At 41.7% G+C, this 26,001-nt stretch overlaps 1 protein-coding gene across 8 annotated transcripts in view; it reads right to left on the bottom strand.

The window, feature by feature from the left end:
- Nucleotides 1–7,301: 7,301 nt before the first annotated feature.
- LRRC8D (leucine rich repeat containing 8 VRAC subunit D) overlaps nucleotides 7,302–26,001 on the bottom strand; it is a 58,793-nt gene continuing 40,093 nt past the window's right edge. For 6 of the 8 annotated variants that reach the window (XM_032697171.1, XM_032697170.1, XM_032697174.1 and 3 more), the window contains one exon: nucleotides 7,673–12,987. In XM_032697171.1, coding sequence (XP_032553062.1) covers nucleotides 10,418–12,985 — 2,568 coding nt within the window. In that variant the 5' untranslated portion in view covers nucleotides 12,986–12,987 and the 3' untranslated portion in view covers nucleotides 7,673–10,417. Of the gene's footprint in view, nucleotides 12,988–22,032; nucleotides 22,106–26,001 lie in introns of those variants that run through there. The other 2 variants (XM_032697176.1, XM_032697169.1) reach the window with 2 other exon arrangements.

Raw genomic sequence — 26,001 nt, 5'->3', positions numbered from 1 at the left:
GGGATTAGGGCAGGAGCAGTTCATCTCTACCCCAGCTAGTGATCAAGCTCTGAGCAACAACCAGGTTTTTTAGAGGATTGTTTCACTGGAGCTCATTTAATCATACTCTTTTTAACAACAGAGCTTCAGGAGGTGAGCGGTGAAGAGGCAGAACAGCCCTGTGAACAGTCAGCACATTGAACTGCAGGATTTCTTTGCTTTTTGTGATGCGTTAGGACCAGTTCCAAACTCCTCATAATCACTGCATTAATCTCCCAAGCTGTGCCTCACTTTGACTCTGCAATACTAGAAGCAGGAAATTTCCACCACCTTGGCCTTTGACAGCCACTTAGTGACTGTTTTTGTGTGAGACCTCATAGAAGGAAACAAACCTGCATTTCCAAATGTGGTGACTGCTCCAGGAGACAGCAAGGGTCTTGCTCTATGTACTCAGTCTGAAAAAAAGCTTTGCATTTATAAGTCAGCTCCAAAGAGCTCCAAAACGCTTGGCTTGCCCTGCCCCAAAATCAGCACATCCCCCAGCAACTCCCAGCATGCAGGGGAAGTGGAAGAGCCCCATCAGGGTCCTCTTTTGGACAGTGCTTTGGAGAGACACAAAATCAGCAAAAGCCAAGCACCAGCCATCCATCCCTTCCTCTCCTCCGTGTGTCAGACCAGAGGTATGTGCCTGTCTTTAGCACAAATCAGGGAGGATGGTGGTATCTGGCAGTCCCTTCTTCCCCTGTGTGAGCAGGAGTGGGACTCAAGTATCCTCTGCCAGCAGTGCCTGAAGCCCCATCCTTGTCTTCTGCACAAGGGCTGTACAAGGAGCCACAAGGCTGTACAAGCTCAGACCACTCAGGAACTAGCAAACGACGGGGCATCCTGCACATGGCAGGAAGGAGAGGGGTCGCTGCCAGTGAGAAGCCCCTAAAGAGGGCAAAGATGAGTGGCTGGGGCACACACCATGACTTAGGTCTGTTTGTGTGACACAATCAAAGAAATATCTATCAAAGGCTGTAGCTTACACCAAGGAGTAATGCCTTCCCTCTTTGAGCAGATGGCACCTCTGTGCCCAGACAACAATGGTCTGTCTGGAAAAACGAAGTGGGCATGTGAAGGATGGATAAAAACAAGGCAGAGAAGGACAGAGAATTTGGTTTTTCTGTCACAGAAAGTTATCCCAAGCAGTCTGTAATAAAGGTGCCATGATGGAGGAAGTGAAGCCATGCCCAAGGCTAGCAGCCATGCTGTGTGCTCTGGGGCATCAGCAGGTGCTGTGGTTGTGGTGCCTCCTGAGGGGAGGAGGGAGGCTTGCACAGCACATAGCGGCCATTTGCTCTCCACTAGGGCATTTTGTGGGAGAACATTCCTTCTTCACAGCAGCCAAAGGAGGTGCTGCAGATCATAGGAAAATCAGGACAAAAGCCAGGGCCATACCACAGGAGAGGTAGTTTCCTTGTATTTGCTAATTCTCCCCGAACTTCTCTCCCATGAACTTCCTTTGCATCCTCTTCAGATTATGAAAACTCACAGCATCCCCAATATCCTGTAGCAAGGAGTTTCACAGCTGCAAACTTCCTAAACTGCACCACACCAAAATATTTTTGGACTAAAACGAGTGTTTAGAGTTGTTTTTCTCCTGCAAAGTTGTCCTTCACAGCTACTGGCAGGAACAGAGCCAGCCCTGCAGGCAGTGACTTCTTTACCCCAAGTCCTTGTAAATCTGCCCATCCCACTGCACATCCCAGCATGGGGAACCTCTCCTGGGCACCCAGCCTGCTCTACCCTCATACGCTGAGGAGCAGCAGCTCACACTGAGGCCCATTAGCTGTTAAGCACTGGAAATGCTGTGGCCAGCAGGATAACAATTGGAGAATCAGCATCTGCACACCTTTTTCCACATCACATAGAACTGGTATAGTTTTATAATATCCAGTGCCTAGTCCAGTTTTCATCTGTCTATTCATCCTTTAAGCTTCTTTGAACTCAAGTCTTGCACAGAGCTAATCACCCCACCAACACTGTGCTAATAATAGCAGCAGCCGTTCAGTCTGTCAGGAGCATTGATTGCCACATAACAAAACCACAGTGATACTAGATCTTTAAGGTCTCCTCCATGCCAGCCCCTTCTCAGTCTGGTGAGGAGAGAGCAGCAGAACGTAAAGCTAAAATGCTCATTTTCAGACCCTCTGTGTCCCACCCAGGCTGTTCACCAGTGTTTCACAACCCATGCTGTCTGCTGCCGAGCTCCTCTGGGGGACTCAACAACTAGAGGCCCCGTAAAAAATGTTAAAAGCATTTAATTAAACAAATATATTCAGTTAAACATGTTGCTAGGGATGATCAGTGCAAGAACAAACATAAACAAAGCTCCAGAGGCACAAGGACCTTTACCTGGGACAGTAACCCTGACTGCCTTCCTCTGAAGATATGCTTACCTTGTGCAGCGGGTGTAATTCTTCTGTGGGGCAACTCCTACAGAGACACTCTGGCTAGGAACATAACTGCTGTGCTGGGATAGGGGTGGCCAAGATTCTCTTGATTTCCTGGTGGGGAGGAGAAAGTCAGGTTTCAAACCATGGTGCAGCGCTACTATCTATATGATCATTTTACAGTCATTTAATTACTTCAGAAAAATTACTTAATTAAGGCCTCTTCTGTAGAGTTCTAGTTCAAAATTGCAGCCTGTCAGCTTTACTGGTCCTAAACTGAAAGAAGAAAAGGTCGCGTGAGAGGACATGCTAAGGCTCTTTTGTGCAGTGCCTGTGTGGACTCCTGGAGCTGACCTCTGTCTTGCAGACATGGCACTAGATCACTGGGATTTCACATCACCAGCACCTGGGGTAAACACCCATGCTCTGGGTGAAGGCTGAAATTTGTGGTGAGAGGGACATGTCCTCAGCCATAAACAGCTCTGAAGGTCTGAGGAATATTCCCAAGTACTCAGTGAATTATTCAACCACACTAGTGCTGACTTGCAGGGACAGCGCTTCCACACACAATTTTAAAGCCAATTTACTTAACAAGATTTTAATACAAAGACAGCTAGAAACCTATTTCATTCTCCTGGGTCAGATCACGCTGGCATTTTCTTAGGTCTCAAATACACAAACCAGTATTGACAGTGATCAATTTACAATCCAGCTGGTCTTTTCCTTTTGTTAAGCACATTTCACAATTTCAATAGGTTAAAACCCGAGGCCCTGAAAGGCATTCGGTTTCCAGCTCTGTCGTGCATTACAGCCCTAGAGACCTGGGTACATACTTGGAGTCTCCACTTGCCTGGCATTTTACATCCACAAGACATCCTTGCAGCTACACTGCAGTGCAGCAGAAATCCAGAATAAAACTCTCAGGACAGCTAAGAGACTAGAGGGCTTGGAGACCAATCGCCAAACTTGGTAAACTGAAAGGATTGAGAAGAGAGTAATGAGTTACGGGGATAATAAACACACTCGAACAACACGTGGTGAAAGGCTGAAGGAAGGTGTTTAACCCAAGGCAGAGAAAAAAATGAAAGGGGTGGAGAAGCAGCGCTCACTGCAGAAGGCAGCTGTGAAAATCATCAGGTGTTCTCTGCATCCTCTGTGAACACGGTAAAAAACACACAACCCAATTTACAACAAAGATAGGGAAGGCTCTTAGGGCACAGAACTACAGGAGCAGGGGTGCAGTTCCAGGTATGGCTGTGCTGGGATAAGTGTTAAATAGTTCTGCGGGGATGAGCTATCATGGATACTTGCACAGGAGCAAGAGGGGAAGGAGAGCATGTAAGCAGCAGCTGCACAGGCGCCCTAAGGCCCTCTCTGGGAAGCAAAGGGGACAAAAGTAAACAAAGAAAAACAAAATGGAAAGGAAAAGGCCAAGAGTTCAAAAGGCCAAGGTTCAAACCTGAAGGTTTGAACTTGGCTCTAGCCAGCAGCACACGTAACTTACACTCTAGATTTTACACTATTGTCCTAAAACTTCTGAAATTTCTACCTCCCCTCAGGTCCATTTATTCCTTTTTTTTTTCTCTTATTCTGTATTTCCTCCTGTTATCACAATCTCCACCTTTCAGACACATGACATGGCAATAGGTTTCATTCAACAGTATTACCTTTATTTTGTGGTCCAGGGCACACTCTCGTATGGCTTCTCCCATAGATGACGCCTCAGGAGGAGCGAGATAATTCTGGCTTCCTCAGGAGAGGGGAGCCTCCAGCCTCCGTGGGGTGCTGGCATAGCTGCCAGACCTTCTCCCACCCCAGCTCTGCCAGGACAGCTCCAGCAACACCCTCTGGGGTAAGCCAGCCTGCCCCAGGCCTGCAACATTGGGTCCAGAGATGATGCAGGATGGTGTCAGGGAAAAGGGTCTTAAAATCCATTTTTACAAACCATGTAAAGCAGAAAAACTACCCAGAACTGGTTAGCTGAACAGCAACATTTCATGCATTTATTGCTAATGGTATACACAACCCAGTCCCAACTTGAGACTTTATTGTTTATGGGCACAACATGTTCATTTTATGGGAACAGACCTGCTCTGTGCTGGGAGACTTCCTGCAAGCAACTGTGGTGTTAATTTAGAAGATGGCATTCTTCCCAAACAGTCATTATTAAACCAATAACCCTATATTACCTCCAGCATCAAGGGGCAATGTGCTGTTGGAGGCAAGACAGAACAAAGGTCCTAGCAATAGTAATTGCAAAAGGGCTTAGGGGCTGTTCTCTTCAGGGAAGAGGGAGATGCAGCCTGGCCCAACTCCAGCGTGTGTGGTTTTAAAGATCTTCACTTAAGTTGTATTGTGTTGATGTGCAGCGTTAAAGAGCTGCCACTTCTGCACCCATGCCTGGCTGAGTTACAGGAACTATTTTCAGCATCTCTGCCAGAAATGACATCTCTCATGACTTTTTTTATCATGGAAAGGGTGCGTGTTTGTAATCGGCTTGGAAAATCTGTTTCTGAGCTTAATTCTAAAGCTTCATCTTTGCTACAGAAACAACTGTACTCGGTAACACAGGCTACCCGCCCTTCAGAAGCATGGGGAATGATTTGCTATCCTGGAAATTTGGTCACAGCATAAGCCCACAGGGTTTTGCAACCTCACTGTTTGATGCCTTTGGTTTAAGTGCTGAACACACTGTACAAGCACAAATAGGCAGCCTGAACTGGGAAGTCTTCTACAGTGCTAAAATGCCAACCATTTGGATAACCCTGTACTCTAATCAGTAGTTCGTGCAGTAATTTTATCAATTCACAGTGGGAGGCAAGAGGTTAATGCCAAGGTCAAAAACACTACAGAATTCATCTCAATTCTTTCAGTTCTGGCAATCTTAAGGATCGACTTGCATGTTCCTACAGCAAACTTGTTCAAGAAACATCTTATTTAAATGCCTTTGCAAAATGTCTTTGTGAACAAACCAACCATATAGGCTTTGCAAGGGCAAGGATGTCAGCCACCAGCCTAAGATGGGGCAGACCAGTCATAAAAGCATTGCACAGTGTTGCAGATAGCCTTGCCATCACTGGGGAATGCAACTGTTTACAGATACAGCGCAACCAAACTGATGCAAGCTGTTCCTCGGGGCTTTTTTCAAAGGAATCCCAAAATTTGGTCTTCCCAAGGTGCTTGGAATGCAACATATCCATATAGCAGTCAGTCTATCTCAGTCTGTACTTCTGCAAGCAAATGGGTTAATACATTTCCAATCATTTGGTTTGGCCTAAACAGAGTATCAGCAGTTTTTGTCTAGCTGTGTTTCTTCAACAGGAAGATCATTAAGTAAACAATTTGCCTAGAGAGGCTGGAATTTCCATCACTGTCTAACCCATTCCTACATCTTGCCAAACATCTGGCAGGAACGAGTTAGGGAACTTTACTTTTCCACGAGGCAGGGTGGCAGGCTTAAACACATCTTGAGGTATCTTCTAGTCCTGCCTCTGATAGTTTGCTGTCTAAATCAAATTGTTCTGGGATCACACATTAGAAACGCATTGATAGGGCTCTGCCATGCAGCTAATGACAAGACTGCCTAAGCCCCTTGAATCTTTCTACATGACATAATTTCTGCATGATTTGTGTTTTTCACAATCATGAAGGCATTTTGCCTCCATTAAAGAATCCACAGCTTATAGACAGGAAATTGATTTTTTTTTAATATCCTTTACCCCAGGTGAGAAGGCTGTACCAAACCCAAAAATAGGTCTCAAGTCACCAGGCTTAGCCTCCTTCCTTGCTTTGGACTGAAGAGCAGTGCCCCACTCCACGATATCTTCGAGGCCAGTTGTTGCACAGGCAATGATCCCATCACAGACAGCTGCCCAGATAAGCGACCCTCAGCCCACTGCCACTGTGCCCATGGCTCTGCCAGCAAATCCCTCAGCAAATTCGAGGCTCATCTTTAGCACCCTCACGGGTTCCCAACCCAAAGACTCAACAGAAGCCTCGTTTTTCATGTTCACAACAAGCTGCAGAAGAGTTACACTTGGGACTGTGAGGTTTCCTGCCCCACTCCCAGCCTTGAGAACCGAGAAGTCTGAAAGCCAAAACCTGTTCCTGCAAGCAATGAGAATGACAGTCAACATCACAGCTGTAGGAGCACCTCATTTGTTTAACTTGACTTCAAGTGCAGGAATCACAGCCTAGCCCATTGCCTTCACATAACCATACACCACCAATTGCTGTGCACATCCCTGGAAATACAATATACAGAACAGCTATTTCTGTAAGATTTTTATTAAAAATACAGTCCACAAAGCAGATGCCCCATTCTCAGACATGACTGGCAGTGTCTGGGCATCCTGCTTTGCTACCAGAGGGGGCAGCTCAGGACTGCAAAGCCATTTATTTAGCAGCAGAAAGCCTTTCACAAGTGTCAGCATCCTGCCTTACACCAAGAGGCTTGATACCTGCTCAGGACAGCCACAGCTCTGTTGCATCATTGGAAGCAGCTTCCAAAAGGTCAATTTATTGGAAAACTAAAGGATCTTCAGAGAAAGGAGTTACAGTGGCAGGAGCAAACAGAATGGGCAATTTCTTACTTCCTCTTGTTTGAACAAACACGGAAGTCTTTCTTCCGGGGCCATACATACGTTCTGAAAACTCCATTAGCCAAATTAAAACAGTGGTAGGTCATGTAGATTGTACATATGGAAGAAAAAGAGGAAAATTATGCTGAAGTACTGTATCCTAGTTAGAAACCATACCTGCAGGATTTACTAGGAGCAGTAACTCATACCTTTTCCTTCTTAGATTACAGGCACCACAGAACAAATTCAGCATAAGGTAGAGAGCTTTTACTATGCAAACACACTTCTCATCCATTAAAAAAATAGATTAGAGGAAGATATAAACATCTTATTTATTAAATCAAATAGAAATGCAAAATATATTTTACATGCCTTACATGGAAAAGAGATGAACTTCCAAGACTGTAAAAGCAAGACTGTGTCAGTTGACACGAAGGAAATAGGAACATTATAAACAGTCACAGAGAGGAGGAAGGACTGGGGGGAGGTGACATGGGGATTATGGGCAGTTCCTCCCCACTCTGAGAAAGATTTCCTAAAAACAATAATGGAGTTTATGCTGAGCAAGCATTAGAAGCCTGAAATTAACTTTAACATACACTTATTTTGGAGGAACTTGTCTAAAGTACAGTCGGCTAATAACTAGTCAAAACAATGGTCTAAATTATGTATAACATATTCATTAAGTGGACACAGGTTTATTTTTTGAGTATACCATACTCATATGAAAGACACAGGTTTATTTTTTGAACATCAATAGGGTCAGTAGGAGAATCAGAAACACCAAAAAAAGCTTTTAAAAGCTAGATCAATACACAGCCACATTCTGCGTGACTCTTCTATTTCAGAAAAGGAAAAACGGATGAAAAATAGAACTATTTTTCTAAATATTTTAATTATTTTGCCATCCTCCAACTCTTCCTCCCTCCTACACACAATTTCTTGGAAGCTGAAATTACACTCAACAACAAATACAAAGCATACACCAATAGTATATTCCACAGTTTTTCTAAAGAGTCAATAGTCCAGCAATTTTAAAGTGATCTATGTGCAAAAAATAAACAAATTAAAGAGTTTCTTAAAAAAAAAAACCCATTGCAGCCTTAACTTCTACTTTAAAAAAAAAAATAAAAATCTGAGGATTAGCACTAAGTTTCTCAGTGGAGGACAGATCAGTAACTGCAAGTATTCTGCCTAACCTGTGACTTGGTGTTGTAAAACTGTCAACATCCCAAGTTTACTACCTGCTGGCAAGTGGAAAACAGACTGTATCCCCATGAGAAGTAGGAAAACCACTATTCATAAACTGGTCTTCTGATATACATAAACATACGGTGCAGGTATGTATTCAGAGACTGCTACCTACAGCTGAGAACAGTCCTCCCAGCATGACTAACAGTAAATTATTAACAATAAAATGTGCAAGACTCCTAAGAGCAGTATTTGAAATGTTCCTGCCTGCTCAATGCCTCTAGGCCTAAACTATCCCCTCATTAATAGTGGTGTGAGTCAGGGCAGCTCTGGTGAAGTTACAGTAGAAATCACTGTGCATGAGGATTTCTGTGAGAAGAACAGTCCCTTAAACTACAGACTAGTTCAGTCCTGACCACACTACAATAGGGAATTGTGTTTAAACCATGAGTAATCATGCAATCATCTCCCAGCATAGTACTTCTTTTCTGCACACATGGAATGTAAATGACCGAGATTTACAACTGATGATTTTGCAGATTTAATGGATTATATTTCTCTAATGGTTCTGGCAATGCAAACTCAAGTTAAAAAAACAACATTAAAAAAAAAAAAAATCAACAACAAAAATCCCACACTCACTGCTGTCTGTTTTTTTCCTTATTTGATGACTGATCTGGCACACAGTTAGGGTTTGCTAACAGTGTGTAAGTGTTCAAAGACATCAAATTACTTGGGCTAGGGTGGGGAGAAGGGTGCTCTTACGGTAAAGTCCAGGTGTGGAAGACACCACAACAGGTGATAAAACTTAATTGTGTTTGAGTAAATCAAAAATCTTATGTCTGTCATTAGTCCAGTAAATGAAACAGACACCCCAGGTCCTAATCAAGGGCTATGAAAAAAAAAACCCAATCACCAACTCATAAAACACCTCGAGTTTCCCAGATGAAAACTCAGAAGAGCAAAATATGAGCACCAAAGTCACTTGGTGTTTAATGACTTTCCAAGTCACCTTGCAAAACAGTTCAACCCTCAAAACTATCCACAACTTGAATGCCAAGTGGCTGTATTCTTCCTTTTACCACCCACTGCTGCATAGGACAGAGGAGTTATGGAATCTGAGGGGGAGATCAGTTGCAGGAAGGTGACCAGTCTTTGCTGGAGTAAAGGAGCAACACACACAGAAGGAATCTAACCCAACAACATGAGGCCTTGAGGATGAAGAATGATACAAACCATTGAGGTACTGGAGCATGTCCAGAGAAGGGCCATGTAGCTGGTGAAGGGTCTGGAGCACAGGTCTTAAGAGGACCAGCCGAGGGAGCTGGGGTATTAAGCCTGGAGAAAATGAGGCTTGGAAGGGATTTTATTGCTCCCTACAACTATCTGAAAGGAGGCTGGAGTGAGGTGGGGGTCAGTCTTTTCTCCCAGAAGCAAAAGGCCAAGGAGGACACAGGCTCAAGTTGTGCCAGGGAAGGTTTTGTTTATTAGGAAAAATTTCTTCACTGAAAGAGTGGTCAAGCACTGAACAGGCTGCCCAGAGAAGTGGTGGAATTACTAGCCCCAGAAGCATTCAAAAAAGCATAGACGTGGGTTTTAGGGACATGGTTTAGTGGTGGATTTGGCAGTGTTAGGTTAATGGTTGAACCTGATGAACTTAAAAGTCTTCGCCAACCTAAACAATTCTATGATTCTATGAAACCACATACCTTAATGCAGGGAAATGGTGGTTCTGGTGCAGTTCAAATCACAGCCAAACTGTTTTCATTTGCCAAGGATGGCTAAACACTAACAACACAATTCAGTGTGTGCTTCAAGTGCTGTTAGACGCATACCATATACAACATTTAGCCTTGGTTTTCCTCCCCATAATGCACTAAAATAAAACCAGACCTTAAGGAATAACTTGCATAGTAAGAAAAGGTCATCAATTTAATCATTAACTTTAAGCAGGCAAGCAAATTTGTAAACATTCAAAAGCGGCAGCATCCAAGTTACAAACAATTTAAGGAAAAAAGAATTGAGATTATTAAGGTTCTTTATCCTCTCAAAAATTTTGGAAATGATCTTTTGAAACACTGCAAACATTGAACACTCAGTTACACCTCTTCTAATCCTGCTAGCAGTCCTGCCTTCCAACGAATTCTGCTTTCTAAAACACATGTCTCACAATTGCTGTACTTTTTAGTATCTGCCATTTGGAAGTCAGCTATCAGAGCATTTCACCTCCATCTAAATCCCATTAGCAAAGGGAATGCTTGTGTCTTGATTCAACACCTCCTTAACTTCTGAGGGCAAAGCATCAAAGAGGTGATCTTCCACTACGAGCCCACTTTTCCTGAGAAGCTGACACTGCCCCAGTGTAACTGGCAGACGGTCCAAGCAGTTTCCCTTCAGTTCCAGGTAAGTCAGCTGCAACAGCTGACTTACTTTATCTGGGATTGAGGTAATACAGTTTTGTCCCAGACTCAAAGTCCTCAATTTAACACATTTAAACAACTGTTTTGGCAAAACGTCGACTTTGTTTCCTGTGATGTGAAAATGCTGAAGATTTTGAAGCAAACCTATTTCCACTGGAATCACCGCAATTGAGTTGAAGCTTACATCTAAACACCTAAGTTTCTGTAAACTGAACACTGCGGCAGGTAAGGTTTCGAGTTTGTTATTCGACAGATAAAGAGACTCCAAATTCTTTATGTGGGTAATGGAGGAAGGAATGCTAACTATTTTATTGTGCCACAGCTTTAAACAAGTCAGTCTTTTTAAATGCTGGAAGCTGATGATTTCTTCAATTGTGCGTATGCTATTTGACTTTAAATCCAGTTCCTGTAAGTTAGAAAGACTGAAGATGGCATGGGGAATTCTCTCCAGTTCACAGTTCTGCAGTTCCAACTCCGCAACATTAGTCATTTTCTTAAGGCTATTGAGTACCACAAGCTTAGTGCCATCATTATGAATGACTAGTTTTGTCAGATGTGGTGCTACATCTGTGATATTGGGGGGAATTTTGGTCAAATTGCTCTTCACGTGGAGAATTTTAAGGTGTCTCAATTCTCTAAGAGATTCAAGCCCTATCATTTTATTGTTTTCAGAGTTCAAGTTGCCTATCAAGTACAATTCACGGAGGGTTTTGAGCAAATACACCCACGCAGGAATTTCTGCAACATCTGTGAATTTCACATGAAGGCATCTCAAGTGGTCCCGGAGGAAGCTGAAGGCCGTCTGCTCGACCTTCGCAGGGCAGTGGTACAGATGAAGCTCCTGAAGATTTGTCATCTGGGAAATTTTGGCTGTAATTTTTGCTTCAGGAATCAGCTCCAGTTTCAACACATCCAGATCCGTCAGATCAAACACTGCATCCGGGACCCCCGACAGCATGAAGAGGTGCAGCTCCTGTTTGTCCTGGGCATTGCGGGAAACATGTTGCCGAAGCTTTTCATAAGTCCATTCATGGTTTAAACTAATGCCGCGTAGTTTGTTCTCGCTCACCTCTGATAAAAAGACACCAAATCGCTTAGAATACAGCTGGTCATATTGATCTACCATATGCAAGAGAAATGCAAAATCATTTTTGACATCAGGGATATCACTGAAGCTACTCTCTTCTCTGACCTTTTCAAAAGAATATTCTTTTAAAGGTATTCGGACCAGCCAGAAAAGCGTGTAGAGGCAGATAAAACCATACACACAAATGAGGGAAATATAGCTGATAAGCAGCTTCTTCAACATATAAGCCATATTGTGTGTACATTCAAACTGTGTGTAGCCAATCAGATGTTCCACTTTCGGGTTGCAAATGTGTTCAAAACTAATGGTGTTGACAAAATTTGCAGTATAGCAGAGTATGAATATGAACTTGACAGTCTTGATGACAGTCTGGCCAACATAGAGCTTATAAATCAGATCACTGTCTTCCACGTGAGCCCGGAACTTACGGACTTTCTCAAACAGTGCTTTGGCTTGTTCTCCATCTTTCTTATCTAAAATCGTGACGCTGGGAATCTCAATCATGGGCTTGTCAGCTGAAAATTTGAAGCCAGATTTGGTTATCATGGGAGTGCTAGCACTTGGGCTTCCTTCATCACTGCTAGTGGAAACATATTTGGGCAGGGACTGGGCACCAGTTAACCTCTGTTTGTTCTCCTCGGAGTCCTCACATGCCGTTTCGGACAATGCTTTTGTAGTCCAAGGGGACTCAAAACACTTCCCCAATATAGACACAAAATGCTCAATTTTTGAGCAAGTCTTGGGATACTTGAACCAAAAATTGCTACTGACTATCAAAATGATAGTATGGATGAGAACAAGATAGGGAAAATACTTTGAGTACCACGGAAGAGCCAAATGATAGCACATCTGGTTAATAAATATGTACTGCTGGAAATCCAAATTTGTTTTACGGCCTGAGGAATCTTTCTGCTCCTTCTTCAGCTCCTGACCTGATTCAGTGGATTGATACTGAGAAGAGGTAGCTCCGCTCAGAAAAATGTCAGGTCTTACAGTAGTACTTTCAAAGGAAACAGTTCTCATTGATGCTTCTTCTCCTTGACCAGTGGTTGTTTCAACAGTGGTAAAGTCAGCCTTTCCTGATGTATCAGGCTGCACTTTTGAATTTACAGTAGACTGCAAAACTGGCAAGCAGACCACCTGGTCTTTTGTCAGCTGCATGGTTCCAGCAAAAATGGCAACCATTAACATAACAACAGCAAGATAATCCATAAATACATCCCACCATGGTTTCAAGATACGGTAAGTTGGCTGGATGTCATTGAGCGATGCAACTTCTGCAAGGGTAAACATTCCTACAAGAGAACAAAGACAAAATCAGCATTGTCGACTGGTGAGATTATAGTATGTGAAAAGTAAAATGCTGTAGCTGATATGTACTAATAACAAGAAATGCAATGACGGACTATGCTGCACAAAATTCAGTTCTGCAAAAATGGCTACTTGAGTAGCATACTTGAGTTGGATGGGGCTCTCAACAACCTGATCTAGTGAGTGACATCCCTGTCCATGCCTGGAGCGCTGGAACTAGATCATCTTAAGGTCCCTTCCAATCCAAACCATTCTATGATTCTATGATTGCATCAAATGGTACTGTATGCATTTTTCTCCCCCAATTAAATTCAACCCAGCTAACCAGGAAAAAAAAACCCACAACTTTCTCTTAACATAATGGGGAAAACATTTTTTCAGATTATCATCACAGCCCAATGACCATAGGAAGCTGGTTAGCACAGGTAGCACAGGAGCAGACTGCAAGGCTTTCACTTTATGTTAAACATATGCACTGTGAGTCAAAGCAGCAAACTGATCATGTGAGAATCCAAACATCTTTGCAGCTTTAAACTGCTTGCTTTGCTTTTTGTTTTGACAAAATATAGAGGACTCAACTTATCAGCTTTTTTAAAAAGTAAGCTTCCTGTGCAAGCAGGATGCGGTAAAATCATCATTTTAACTGCTGAACTTATGACCCAAATTTGCCACTTCTAAAGAAAAATATCTAGCTTATGTACACACATGCAATGGGGAAGAAGACAGGATGTACATTATCAAAGAGTCTGGTCCCCTTTGCTTGGGAGAAGAAGGGCTTAGCAGAGCACAAGGAGATCAAAGCAGGCAGTACTAAGATGCATTAGATTTATTATTTTTAACTTGTAGCATACCAGTTCATACAGACCTGCACCTTATACACCCTAAAAGACAGTGTCACAGGCAATGTACATACAAAGGCATGCATGAACACCCCTCCTTCCCACACCAGTGCAAGCAGCTCCCATATCCTGGTCTGTGGGAAAGGCCAGCGGTCCTCTTTACTGGCATGGAGCTCACTATGAAAGCATCTCCTCCAACACAGAGAGGGATCCCAGCCCCAGCCTCCCACATTCTGCTCCCAGAAGCTTTTACCACTTTTGCATACCAAGCCTGGGATCTGGTGAAAGCAGCCAGATAGGAGAGGGCTTTATCTCACTGCAGCACTCATCTCCGTTGGTGCTCTTGGCGCAGTTGCCAAAACTTAGAAGTTAGGGCTCAGTTCCTCAGGGAACCAGCAGAAGGAGCTTCCAGCTCTCACTTTACTTTCCAGTGGGGAAATGAATGGCAAATACTCCTCCCTCATCAGTAATACAAGCTGTCGAGGTCTTACAGTTCTCCCAGCTCCACAAGAGCCTCCTCCCAGCAGCACGGTTCCTAAGCCTTTTCCCACATACCTCCCCAGGGCTGTAGTTGCTGTAGAAAGTGCTGAAGCAGTAACACACCCTACAGCTATCAAAACCTTGCAGTGCCTTACTTGGGAGTTAGCTACTCCCAACTCCTTTAATGTCTCCCAGGGCTTACCTACACTGAGTCACAGCATGACTGCTTGCCCTAGAATTGCTATCTTCGACATTTAAATAACAACAGCGTGCAAATGAACAGCATTAGTCATTTGTGCAAGTGTGAACAGATAGATATAAAGGATCCTCCAAACTCCTAAGGCCCAGCTGTCACCTGCTCAGGACAGGAGAACCACAAAACAGCAGCAGAGGTGACTTTTTTCCCTGCATGGATTTTTTTTCCTAGGAAGCTCTTTGGAAGAGATAGTCTCAGTCTCCAGACTGTTTTCGCTGTGGTCTCACCTACGCTGGCTGCCACAAGAACTTCTCACCCACTGGTTACTAGTGCAGTAGTTCAGCAGGAGAGCAAAAAGCCAAACGCATAACAAGGGCAAGTCCTGCACACACCCAGCTGCTCACACAGCTATGCCATGTCCAGGGAGAGGAGGGCAAGCAGGATGGGAAGGAGGAATGAGTTGACTGCTCTAACAAACATGGGTAGCTGCTACTGCTTGTTCCTCTGGGGCTAGCCTTTCCCTCAACTTTGCACTAGCTAATTACGTGGGAAGTTACTTTGCGGTTTGGGGCACAGCCTGCAGAATTCCTTTCACAGAATAAAGGTGATTTTTTTGCTTCTGCCACGAGAACACATGGCTAAAGCACTGAAACCCAAGCAGTGCAGACATAAGCGCTCTAAACAAGTGAAATAATGGACAGAAATAACAGAGCACAAAGTGGTTCCAGCTAAAGACTTAGAAAGAACAATTAAAAAAAAAAATCTAAAGCTAAAAATCGCCTCTACCAGACCTCTGTCTTGCACAAACAAAATGATTTCCAAAAAGGTTAGGAGACACAACAGAGCCTGTGTGATCCTCTTTGTAAGGCAGTAGGCAGCATGGTGTAACAGGAGCTTTACACCAAGAAGTACCACATTCAATGTTCTCAACATGTCTTTTCTTTCAAGTTACTGATACTCACAGAAGAGCTGCTGTTTTGGCAGAGATTAGCAGTTATAAAACACAAAAACCTCCTCTGTGGCATTACTAACACTGTGTTTCATAAAAGACAGGCAGACCTTTTTCTAGCTGGCAAAAATCAATTCCAAGAGCTGAAAACAGGTTTCTGTCCTCACATGTCTAAAATGTTTAAATGCTCTGAGTCTTTAAAACCAAAATGAAAAACTATAAACCTACACACAGTATAAGACACATTCTGACAGGCTGCAAATAAATTTGATATCTTCTCTCTTAAATCCATCATTACATGTAGTGGTGCTTGATTTTATTAAACTAATAACCATATAAGTTAACTTTTATTATATTTCTGCACACGCTTAAAAATCAAACTATTAAGAGGTACTCAGAGCAACGGGTCTGTACTGTATCATAATGGGCTTGGGTTTTCTTTATTCCACAGCTGAATTTAAACTATTCAAAGCTTTTTAAACCTGCTTTTAAACCCTAATGTCCAGAATATTCCTTGGAGTAGGTAGATCGTATTTTCATCACAAATTTTCAACTCTTATTTTAGAAGTGCCAGACTGGGGTTTGGGTTTCATTATAAGCTGCAATGATAACACAGAAGTAAGGAAAAAAGAAAGAAAAAAAGGATGCAAATGCCAGTCTGTGTCTGGCAGGCAGAGCCTGGAACACCCTGTCACAGGTGTCCCCCCCCAAGACCAGAGCATGGTCTGCTCCCAACCCTGATGCAGAAGAACTCTGTAAGCAGGTAGCTCAAACTGAAGAACAAAGTGCTGTGCAGCTGAAATGTTAAAATTTCTGATGTCTCACAGTGAAAACATACATTTATTTCAGCCCTTTTCAGGGCTTGCAAGGCACCAAATGGACCTTGAGGCTCAGCAGAACATGGGGTCTTAACAAACCAAGATCCCAAGAGACTCAAACTAGAAAACTGTGGTTCTCGAAGAGAAATATTTTTTAATTCCCAACATGGACTTTAAGGACAGCCTCCTTTTTAAAATACCATATTTAGTTTAGTTTTAATAAGCACAGATTTTAATTCAAGTCTATTGCAGCCTATGATCCTTAGGGCTGCACAGCTACACAAGGACTTTTAATTTTAACAAATAATCTTTTTTTCCTCCCAACCCCTTTGTCTCCAGTTCTGTAACCTGGATGATGTTCTAGCATAACACTAACTTCTCCAAGCTCCATCCATTAACTTCCTATCTACTGGGTGTATGCTCTCTCCTGAACAAAAAGAAACAAAAAAAAAATCTCTAGCCTAAATAAATGCAACTGTTCTAAGCACAGCTGTTTCTTGCTATTTTCTAAGATTTCAGGTAGAAAAACTTGAAATTCTAAAAGCAGTGTGGTAGTTTGACCTGGACCTGTAGACTTAAACCCTCTTTGTTCATTTTGCAGTTAAACAAGTTACAGTGGGAATGGAATGTCAAGAGGAAAAAATTAACAATGACAATAAAATTGTTACATGTTCACGTTAAATCAGCAAGGGTAGCAACTAATTTCATAAATCATTCCTAAAAACTGTAATAATTTCATTAGTTTGAAAGAAAAATTACAATAGAAAGAGCTCAGAATGTGATTAGCTTGGTGAATTTCTGACATATTTCAGGCTATAAATGCTGAAATACAAAATGGATATATTGGGGATATTTCCTAAGAAACTGTTCTAGCTTAAATACAGAAGTTAGCGGAAAAGGAAGCAGCAGACTGGTATGTCACTAATGTTTATTTACATCCTACTTCTTCCTGTACTCACAGATAAAAACTGTCTGTCCTGTAAGTCACTGGCCCTCCTGTCTTAAAAGCATATTTAAAGTTAAAGCAAATTCAAAGTCAAAACAAACAAATAAAACAAGAATTGCAGCATATGATCCACTCAATTTACTCTTAGGTTCCCAAGACTCCAAACAAGTCCACTTTGTTTCAGGAAACAAAAAGATTCCTGAATTCGCCTTGTCACTGCAACTGGTAAAGAATTTTCTAAAAAAACCTCAACATTTCTAGCTGAAAACAGAAAGTGCTACCATGAACAAAATTGTTTTCTCCCTTCCCACAGGAAATTAAGTTTTCCCATAACTAAAAGGCTGTGCTAGCTTGCTTTTGATCAAGTGACCACAGGTTTAAATTTATTTTCACTGTATATTTTGTTGTCTCTTTCCACCAACCATTTCTATTTCCCTTTTCTACCTCTGAAGGCAGACTATTAGACCTTAATGAGATAAGAATGGATTATGAGATTCCTGTTAGCCAGGGCCCTGCAAATATCAGTTGTTCCGCACACAATGTGCACAGGTCAAAACGATGGCATTATCTTTTTTTTCTTTTCTTCTCCAAAGAACCAAGTGTAAGGAGCCCCAGAACCCTTGTGAAATTATGCATAAAAACATACAGAAAAGCCTACGATTGAATTTATGCATTCTGAGCATGCTGACACATTCATTTTTATAGTGTTTCTCTACCATATGAAGTGTTTTGCTACTTCTTCAGTGATGAAAAGTACTGCAGAACATTAACACCAGAAAGCAAGGCTGAGAGTGGCTTATGTTATCAGATACTTCCTGATTGGTGCTTTTGTCTCTGAAAAATCAGAAATAGATTTAACATAAAAAGCTTCATAGAAAAAGATTTTCATTATATTTTCCCACCAAATTAGAATGATAAGAATTCCCTCTCATTGTTTCTTCCCTAAACATCTGACCGCAACCAAATCTACTCATTTTAAAATCAATCTGAAAGATCTAGGTTGATTTATTTTTGTTTGGTTATCCCATAATGGATGGTAACTGAACAAGGAAAAAGGAATGAACACAAAGCTGAAAGGAGATTTCCTATAGAAAAACATTTCAAGTAAGTTCTCCAATAGCTTTTATTTATAATTAAATCTAATTAGATAAATATATATGGAAACGTATGATGCTGTTATTTGATAACACACTTAAATGATTAAGGAGGAATCATTAGCACTACTCATACACTCATCATTTGAGAAACAAAATCAGTGTAACAAAAAACTCCCACATCACCCGTATCCCCAGTTCCCCCATCCCACTGCCCAAACTGCACAGCTATAATTTTGGACTTTCCCTTAAAGGGAACATATAATCTCTGATATAGTCTGCAAATACATTCTCCAATTAAAGAATCAACACCTTTATGAGCAACACAAACCTCTCTGACAGTAACTTGCTAAATGAAAAATTATCAAAATCTAATCTCTCTCAGACTGCATACAGAAATATTAGGTTTCAGTAAGTTGGAGACAAAAAATAAGCTTCTTTACCTAATCAATGTCAAATTGGTACCACTTACAAAAATGAAATCTACAAAAAAACTTTTTTCTTTTTTTAAAATCTTCAAAAATTCTGCCCTTCAAAGCTGGGCTTTTTCAGGTTGTATAACACTCTAACTTACTTTTGGATGCTGCTATTTAAGTGTTTACATTGAATCTTCCTTGTTTACCAGCTCTTTGAAGGTCTAGTGCTACACATCACTCCTACACAGATGGTTTTGTAATCAATGTGATATTTAGAAAGCAGTATTAGCAGCCATTATTTCCCTAACAATAAACTTGTCAAACCTTACCTCATTCTTGCCTTGCTGTAAACGACCAGAGGTCTGTTTAAGGATGATTTCCCAAACAGGAGCCCAATGTTATATTTCTGAGTAGCTCCCCAAAATACTCAAGGATTATTAACACTATTAAAGCTCCCCAAATCCCCCCGGAAGATTATTAACACAATTAACTGTGTATTTGCCACATCAAACTCTGTGTCTACAGAGCATAGAAAATTAGCAATTTCCCACTCTGCCTACTGCAGTACTCCTGAGATACTCTTACAAGAGAGCTGCTTTGACCAAAAGTCCAAGCTTCAGTTTTCACTGACATTTATTCCCAGGCTTCAGAGTGCAGTGAAGGCACCCAGGATCTTTCAGAATACAACTCGTTGGTTTTTGACCTTGAAAACCTCAGAGAGGCCCTAAGCTGAACATTCAGCAACACTTCTCCATCTTTACTTCTCACAGGTTAGCAGCAGAGACCAGAAAGAGCATGAAAGAAGAGATGGGAGAAGGAAATAAGTCTGGAGGGAGGTCCATGAGCATCCCTTTTCATGGGTCCCTATAGCTGGTAAAGATCTCAGTATAATATGTGTTACAATTGAAGTCAGTTAATCACATGTGATTTATAGTTATAAAACAAACCTCCTAGCAAGGCAACACGCAAGAAACCAAAAGAGATGGTTAATGAGGCTAAACCCCAGCAGGGTAAATACTGAACTTACATGTTTTTTCATACCTGTAAGTAACCACCCACCAACACCCAGGCATTTGAGGGGCACAACTGCCAGAACAGAAATCCTCCAGCAGAGTAGCAAGGACCTTGCAGATGAAGGCAAAGAACGCACCTCAGTGGCACATGCGCTCCCAACCTTACACTGCTGTTACAACCACTGTTACTTATGCAATGCCAATTCATCCTTCTTTTATCTGAAGCAGCACATCCCCAGCGACCAAAGTCACACCACCAAGGCTGAGTGATCAAATTTCCCACAGTATTTTCTGTTTTACCTAGAGCAAGAACAGTGAGAGGACACTTTGTATCTCATTGCACAGAATTCCCAAAACACCCAGACCAAGAATATTGAAAAGACAGCCTAATCTGTGTGTGTAAGACTCCCAGTTTAACACCAAGAATTTCTATTCAAGTGTAGACACATCTGAAAGCTACTGCAGTTGATTCAACCTGTGTTGACATGGACGTACAATGCAATTAAAAGTTACACCGTACAGTTGCTTGCGCTCAAGTGTAAACATTTAAGCTCTTTGCCATTTCTAAATCTGCTGTTCCCCTATCTTTTAGGCAGTGAAGTTTCTGCAGTGTTTTCATGACCACTATCAGAAGTGCAGGAACACACAGTAAACATCTGGCACTTCTAACCAGAGCACTTTGGGAATTTATCCAGTTGCAGAAGCAAGCTGCACCAAAATAAAAGCACATCTGGTAACTCTAGTCCCTAGAGGCTGCTTTTTATCACTAAAAAACTCTAGCAATACAATTAAAAAAATAAAAGGATTGGAAGAGAAAAAGGCAAAAAAATATAACAAACTTATTTCCATTTTAGTTTAGAAATCTGAAAAACAGAACAGAGTTAAAAACGGTTTAGATCCTGAGCTATTTATGTAAAAGCAAATTTAAATATTAAGTCCACAAAGCTTGTTAGATGCAATTGTTTTATCTCAGATAGAGATGATACTCAGTGACTCATGCAATTCCTCTGAAAAATTCTCCTTTCTGATCCACAGCCACACACACTGCCAGTCTCCGTCTCATCTTGTTCTGGATTCACTTGGAACCAGAGCAACTTCAAAGTGGTAAGAAATTGAACTTGGCATACACAGAGCTGATAGTTTGGTGATTTTAAGCCACAGAATGTAAAGATACAAATCTTATTACAGGATATATTTGTAGCTCTAACTACACACCCTAAACATACCTAAAGAATAGGAAGGAGTGCCTGTCACAGAGAAAATGTGTTGCTGAAGTCCACTTTGCTGTAGATTTTCATAGCCCCTCTTAAGGGCAAAATGACCTCTCCACCATAAGTCTAGATTTACTTAATTTCTAAACTGCATTCCCATCTGAATGGAAGCAGGTTTACTAGGTAACTAAAGTAAATTATTTTCAATTAATACTTTCCCCTTCTTTTTATTTTTAATGGGCATTGTCAGCAACCTTGCATTGGAACATTTACAGCATCCTCAGGAGATCTAGAGTCAGAAGTAGACAAAAAGTTCCTTTAACTAAAGAACAGACTCTATTGTTCCCTGTGTGAGCTGGTTCATCTCCTCAGCCACCAAACACGGTGACTTGCACTGGGTTACACACTGAACAGAAGTTTCATACAAGATTTGCACACATAGGAGCTACTGTATTTTCCAGTATCTGCAGTGACACTGATTACATCCACTAGTTAAAAGCAACTTAGGAAAGATAACATAAATTAAAAAATTAAAACAACAAAAGCAAATTAAACAAGTATATACACACAAAAAAAGCACCCAGTGACACAACAAGCAACATGTAAACAGGACCCTCCTACTCGCACATCAGTTCCTCTCCTTCTGCCAAGACCTTTTCTGTAGCAAGAGCAGTGGGAAGGTGCATCAAGTGCAGCTGAGAATCAGGATATGAAAAAATATGCTTTAATTCCACCTTTCCTTTTACCCACTATGCTGGTTTGATAAAAAAATAAAAAGGTTAGCTTATAGCTCAATAAATAGGCTGCACCCTCAGTTTTTCAAATACACACTCTCTCCAACTCTTTATGGGACAGCAGTCAAACTGTGTTCCTACTTAAATGTCACGCAGCTTCTTTTCTCCCCAGAGAGAAGGGGATACTTCCTCACTCAAGTCAAGGGCTAGCTGTCAAGCCATGTCACAGAAACTACTCGAGGTAACAGCTAAGCAGCCTCTGACACCCCCCCCTTCTGTCTCCCCCCACCCTGGGCACACACCACACAACTGAGAGCCTGCTCCCAACCCTACCTGCTCTTTATCAAGAAGAGATCTCCTACGCTTCAGACATCCTGCCAGATGGGTAACAACGATGACTTCTCATGTAAAACTCTGATCAGCAGATGAAGGATGACTTATTAATGTTACCGCACTCCTGCCAAGCTTTCAATAGCTGAATCTCCAGTGGTTTCATGCCAGGAAAAATGCCTGCAGCTGAAGCATTTATCCTCAAAGGGATTTATTTAAGTTTACTATACTTCTTTTTCCTCTTCTAAACTTAAGCTGCTTTCTGTAAGAGGTAAGCTATTTGCTTAGTCCATCTAGTCCCATAATTGGTTCAGGGTGTGTACTTCAGTACTTAAACATAAAAAGGAATTGCACTACAACACATATTTTGGAGGCTGTTGTTTTGAAATTTTGCTGATGAGTTCAGGTCACCTCCATTTTTATGCTTTATTTTCTCAAAACCCCATTCAAAATGTTGCCTTCAGGATAGAAAAAATGTTCCAAAAGACTTGCTGTCCTCACTGAGATTGCAGCATTCCTGCTCTAACAAGAAAACTTTCAGCTCTGTAAAAAGGTTCAGTAAGGCTCTGTTGTGTTGCTTGCTGCCATTCACCAGCACTGACAGACCCACATAGCCTCTAATTTAAATATTTACTATTAGTAAATTTATATTACTATTTGACCCAAATGCTCCAGTTGCAATTTAACCTCTGCACTGAGGGCTCTCCAGCAGGGAGTGGGCAGACAACCCTTGCCCCTGAAGGCTCACAATCTAAAAGTGATTATTTGTTAGGCAATGATAAGCATGTTTGTGGCTGTAACATTCAAAGCAAGAAGCCAAAACCCCTCAGGCTTCCAGAAGAAGACAAAAAAAAGGGGGGTAACAGCATGATTAAAGTATAATCAAATTTAACATTTTAATGCACTGCTATCTTTGAGAAGGCTTAACATTATGTCCAGATAAATCCATTTACAGTTACAGCATTGCTATATACTTAGCCTTACTCCTTCCCACTGGTTTGGTGCTATCTCAAAAATAAGGCACTAAACACCGCAGATCTTGAAACGTACCTTTCCAGTGAAACAGACAGCGAAGCTTTCCCTTCCAGTCAAATAAAACAGACAATGAAGCTTTTGAGTATACACTTCAACTCAAACAAAATAAAAATACAGAAAAGGATACATTTCACTCAATCTCATCTACAGACAGATACCACTTCTGCTTCAGCACTTACGACCTTTCCGTGATTACTATAGCCTTCCCCACACACCCACAATAAAGTTTTTGGCAGCCACCTTCACAGACATGCAGCCATGTACCATGTCTGTCTGACTTTTACAGCCAGTGTGCTATCTGCTTGAATGGCCAAATCAGGAAATCAGTGCAGAGGCAGCTTCCCCTTACTGCAAGTGCTTGCCGTTTGAACTTGTTTTAGCAAGTTTCATATCACTTAATGGTAGCACAATAGCTGCTCCCCAGCTGCTACAGAAATAAATGCAGAGTTGCCCTCTAACTGGAAGAAAACAAAAGAGGTTTTGTTGTTGCCATTGTTTCAGTACACAGTCAAATCAGGTAATTTTCACATCCTTCAGCAGGCCCCAGGCAAGTCCCCAGGACTCTGTGCAAGAGTGAGGAACAAGCAAGGCAAGTTCAGGATACAGCATTAACATCATAAAGACCTGGCAGAAGAAGGGTCCTTGCCTTCTTCTAAATCACCTTCTAGCCCTTCCATCAGCATGCTAAGATTTCAAAAAACAGGGGATATGAGAAGTCTGAGCTTGTGCAAGTCCACCACCACTGATTTCAGCACCTTGGCTCTCACTGTGACTTCCATCAAGCACAACGCAAGGCCTTCAGAAAGAGGTGCGATCCAGCCCCCCCTTGCTGCCCTGGTGTCCTGACTCAGGACTTGTCCTAAGGCAATTTCTTCTTTAACATCACTTCTGGCAGTATTTATATAGGCATGTATGATGGACAGGGTATCACCTATTCAGACACACAAAGCAGAAACAATGGAGAAAATGCTGCTTTTATCTTGTAACACCACCAGAAAACAGCAGTTCCAGTGCAGTGGTGCTGCTGAGAGACCAGACAACTACAGTGTTCCCCTCCCACAGGCACGAAGAGACCTCCATGCACTCCCCAGTGATCAGGTGGCACAGCCCTACAGGCCTCAAACACCTTCTCTTAGAACAGGGTAGTCTGGAAGCATCCTACAACTATCAGGGGACAGTAGCATTTACTTGAGCTTTCGGTTTGCATTTCAAGTTGTTGACTCAACACAAAACAAAACACAACACAGCCACAAATTTCCTACACAGTGACCTGTATCGCGTCACAACTGAATGCAAGTCATCAGTGATACAGCAGATCTATTCATAAGTGTGACTGGCATTATTTTAACAAAGTTTTACTCAAGAACATTAGGACAACTAGCCAACCACTTTATGTTCCTGTTATCTCATCTGCACACTTGGGTTACTGCCTGTGGGGGGAAGGTGTACAGCAATAATATACATATGACTACATACCCATAAGCCGTCAGTCAAGAGTTTAGGATTTGTCATGGCCAGACCAAAACGTGAACACAACCATCCACTTAATTTAAGATAAAGTTTTGTAACAGCCTGTCTTTCACTAATAATTTTGCCTGCCAAATTGTGCCTCAAGTACATTTTTTCTAAATAAGAAAAATTTTATCAAGGTCTAGAACTCTATAATAGTTTTTGTTCCCTTTTAGACTAAACAGCAATTCTAATCTCTGTTTCAAGTTCCTCAAAGGCTAAAACAAAAACCCTTTCTCTTAGATATAAAACCACCAAGCGACTTTGGATTAACAGAGTTTAAGTAAATTATTCCTTTAAGCCTTCACAGGTTTCAGTTTCCCAAGAACAGACTTGCTTTAGGAAGCCAAAGTGAAGGACTGTTCTGTACCCCCATCACAAAGCTTGGGACATCCACACACAGCACCAATTGACTCAGCAGGAAAGATCCTAAATGGTGACCTTAAGAAGGCAGGTGATGTGCTACTGCTGTAAGCTCTCAATTCTCGCAAAAGGACACAGCCATCTCAGTGTTGACTGTGAAGAAGCCCCAGCTCAGAAGGCCTTTACAGAAATACCAAAGTTGAATCCTTGCTCACCACACATAAGCATGCATGAGATGGCTGTTATCTAGGATTTGAAGGCAAGAAAGAGTAGAGCCAGCACAACAGCCAGCTGGCAGGCAGACAGACAGCATTCTTTAGGCTTGATGGAAAGCTGCAGCCTTCTCCCGAAACATGGGTAATGGTTTATTGTGCTGCTTGTTCTGTTACAAGTGGTAGAGCTACTGTTCGGTTAAAACACTCTGTACATGACAGACCATTATGGCAATCCTGCTCCTGATTCAGTAGGGGCATCCTGTCTCTGTCTCATCATTCCATGCATCAGATGCTACCACCTTCCACAATACCTGAATTCTATGCTCTATGCTCCTTGCATCTCCAGCTCCTGGATCTTAGTCAGAGTTTCATCACATTGAAACAAACAAAGTTATTTTTGAACAAAGAACTAGACTCTGCTAGCACTTGACACTTATATTGCATAAAAGGTTCAATTTCCTACTCTATATAAAAGCCTTACTGCATTATACATTGTGTAATCCTGTCTCAAAAGGATTATGGCCCAAAAATTCAGTTGAATTGCATCAGATTTCATACTGTATAACACAACAGTGTTTGAGGAAGGTAAAGTTTCAAGTTTGACCAGTTACAAAATGGAAGAACCTTTAAGTCTCTGCTGCGGGCTAGAAGCTGGAATAAATATTTTATCTTCTACATTAGCTAAACTTTGACCACAGGAGAAATCACAAAGTAAAGTCATACTAAAAAGAGTTTGCAAGTATTAACAGTGTATTGAAATTATTCCTTAATATGTGACTATTCTGAAAACTGATTTAATAATTACACTCCTCAGGGAGTGTAACTGAGTTTTCAACATATAGTTAATCTG

The sequence above is a fragment of the Chiroxiphia lanceolata genome, chromosome 9 (assembly GCF_009829145.1).
Source record: "Chiroxiphia lanceolata isolate bChiLan1 chromosome 9, bChiLan1.pri, whole genome shotgun sequence".
NCBI classification, from domain to species: Eukaryota; Metazoa; Chordata; class Aves; order Passeriformes; family Pipridae; genus Chiroxiphia; species Chiroxiphia lanceolata.
This window is presented reverse-complemented; position numbering and strand designations above follow the sequence as displayed.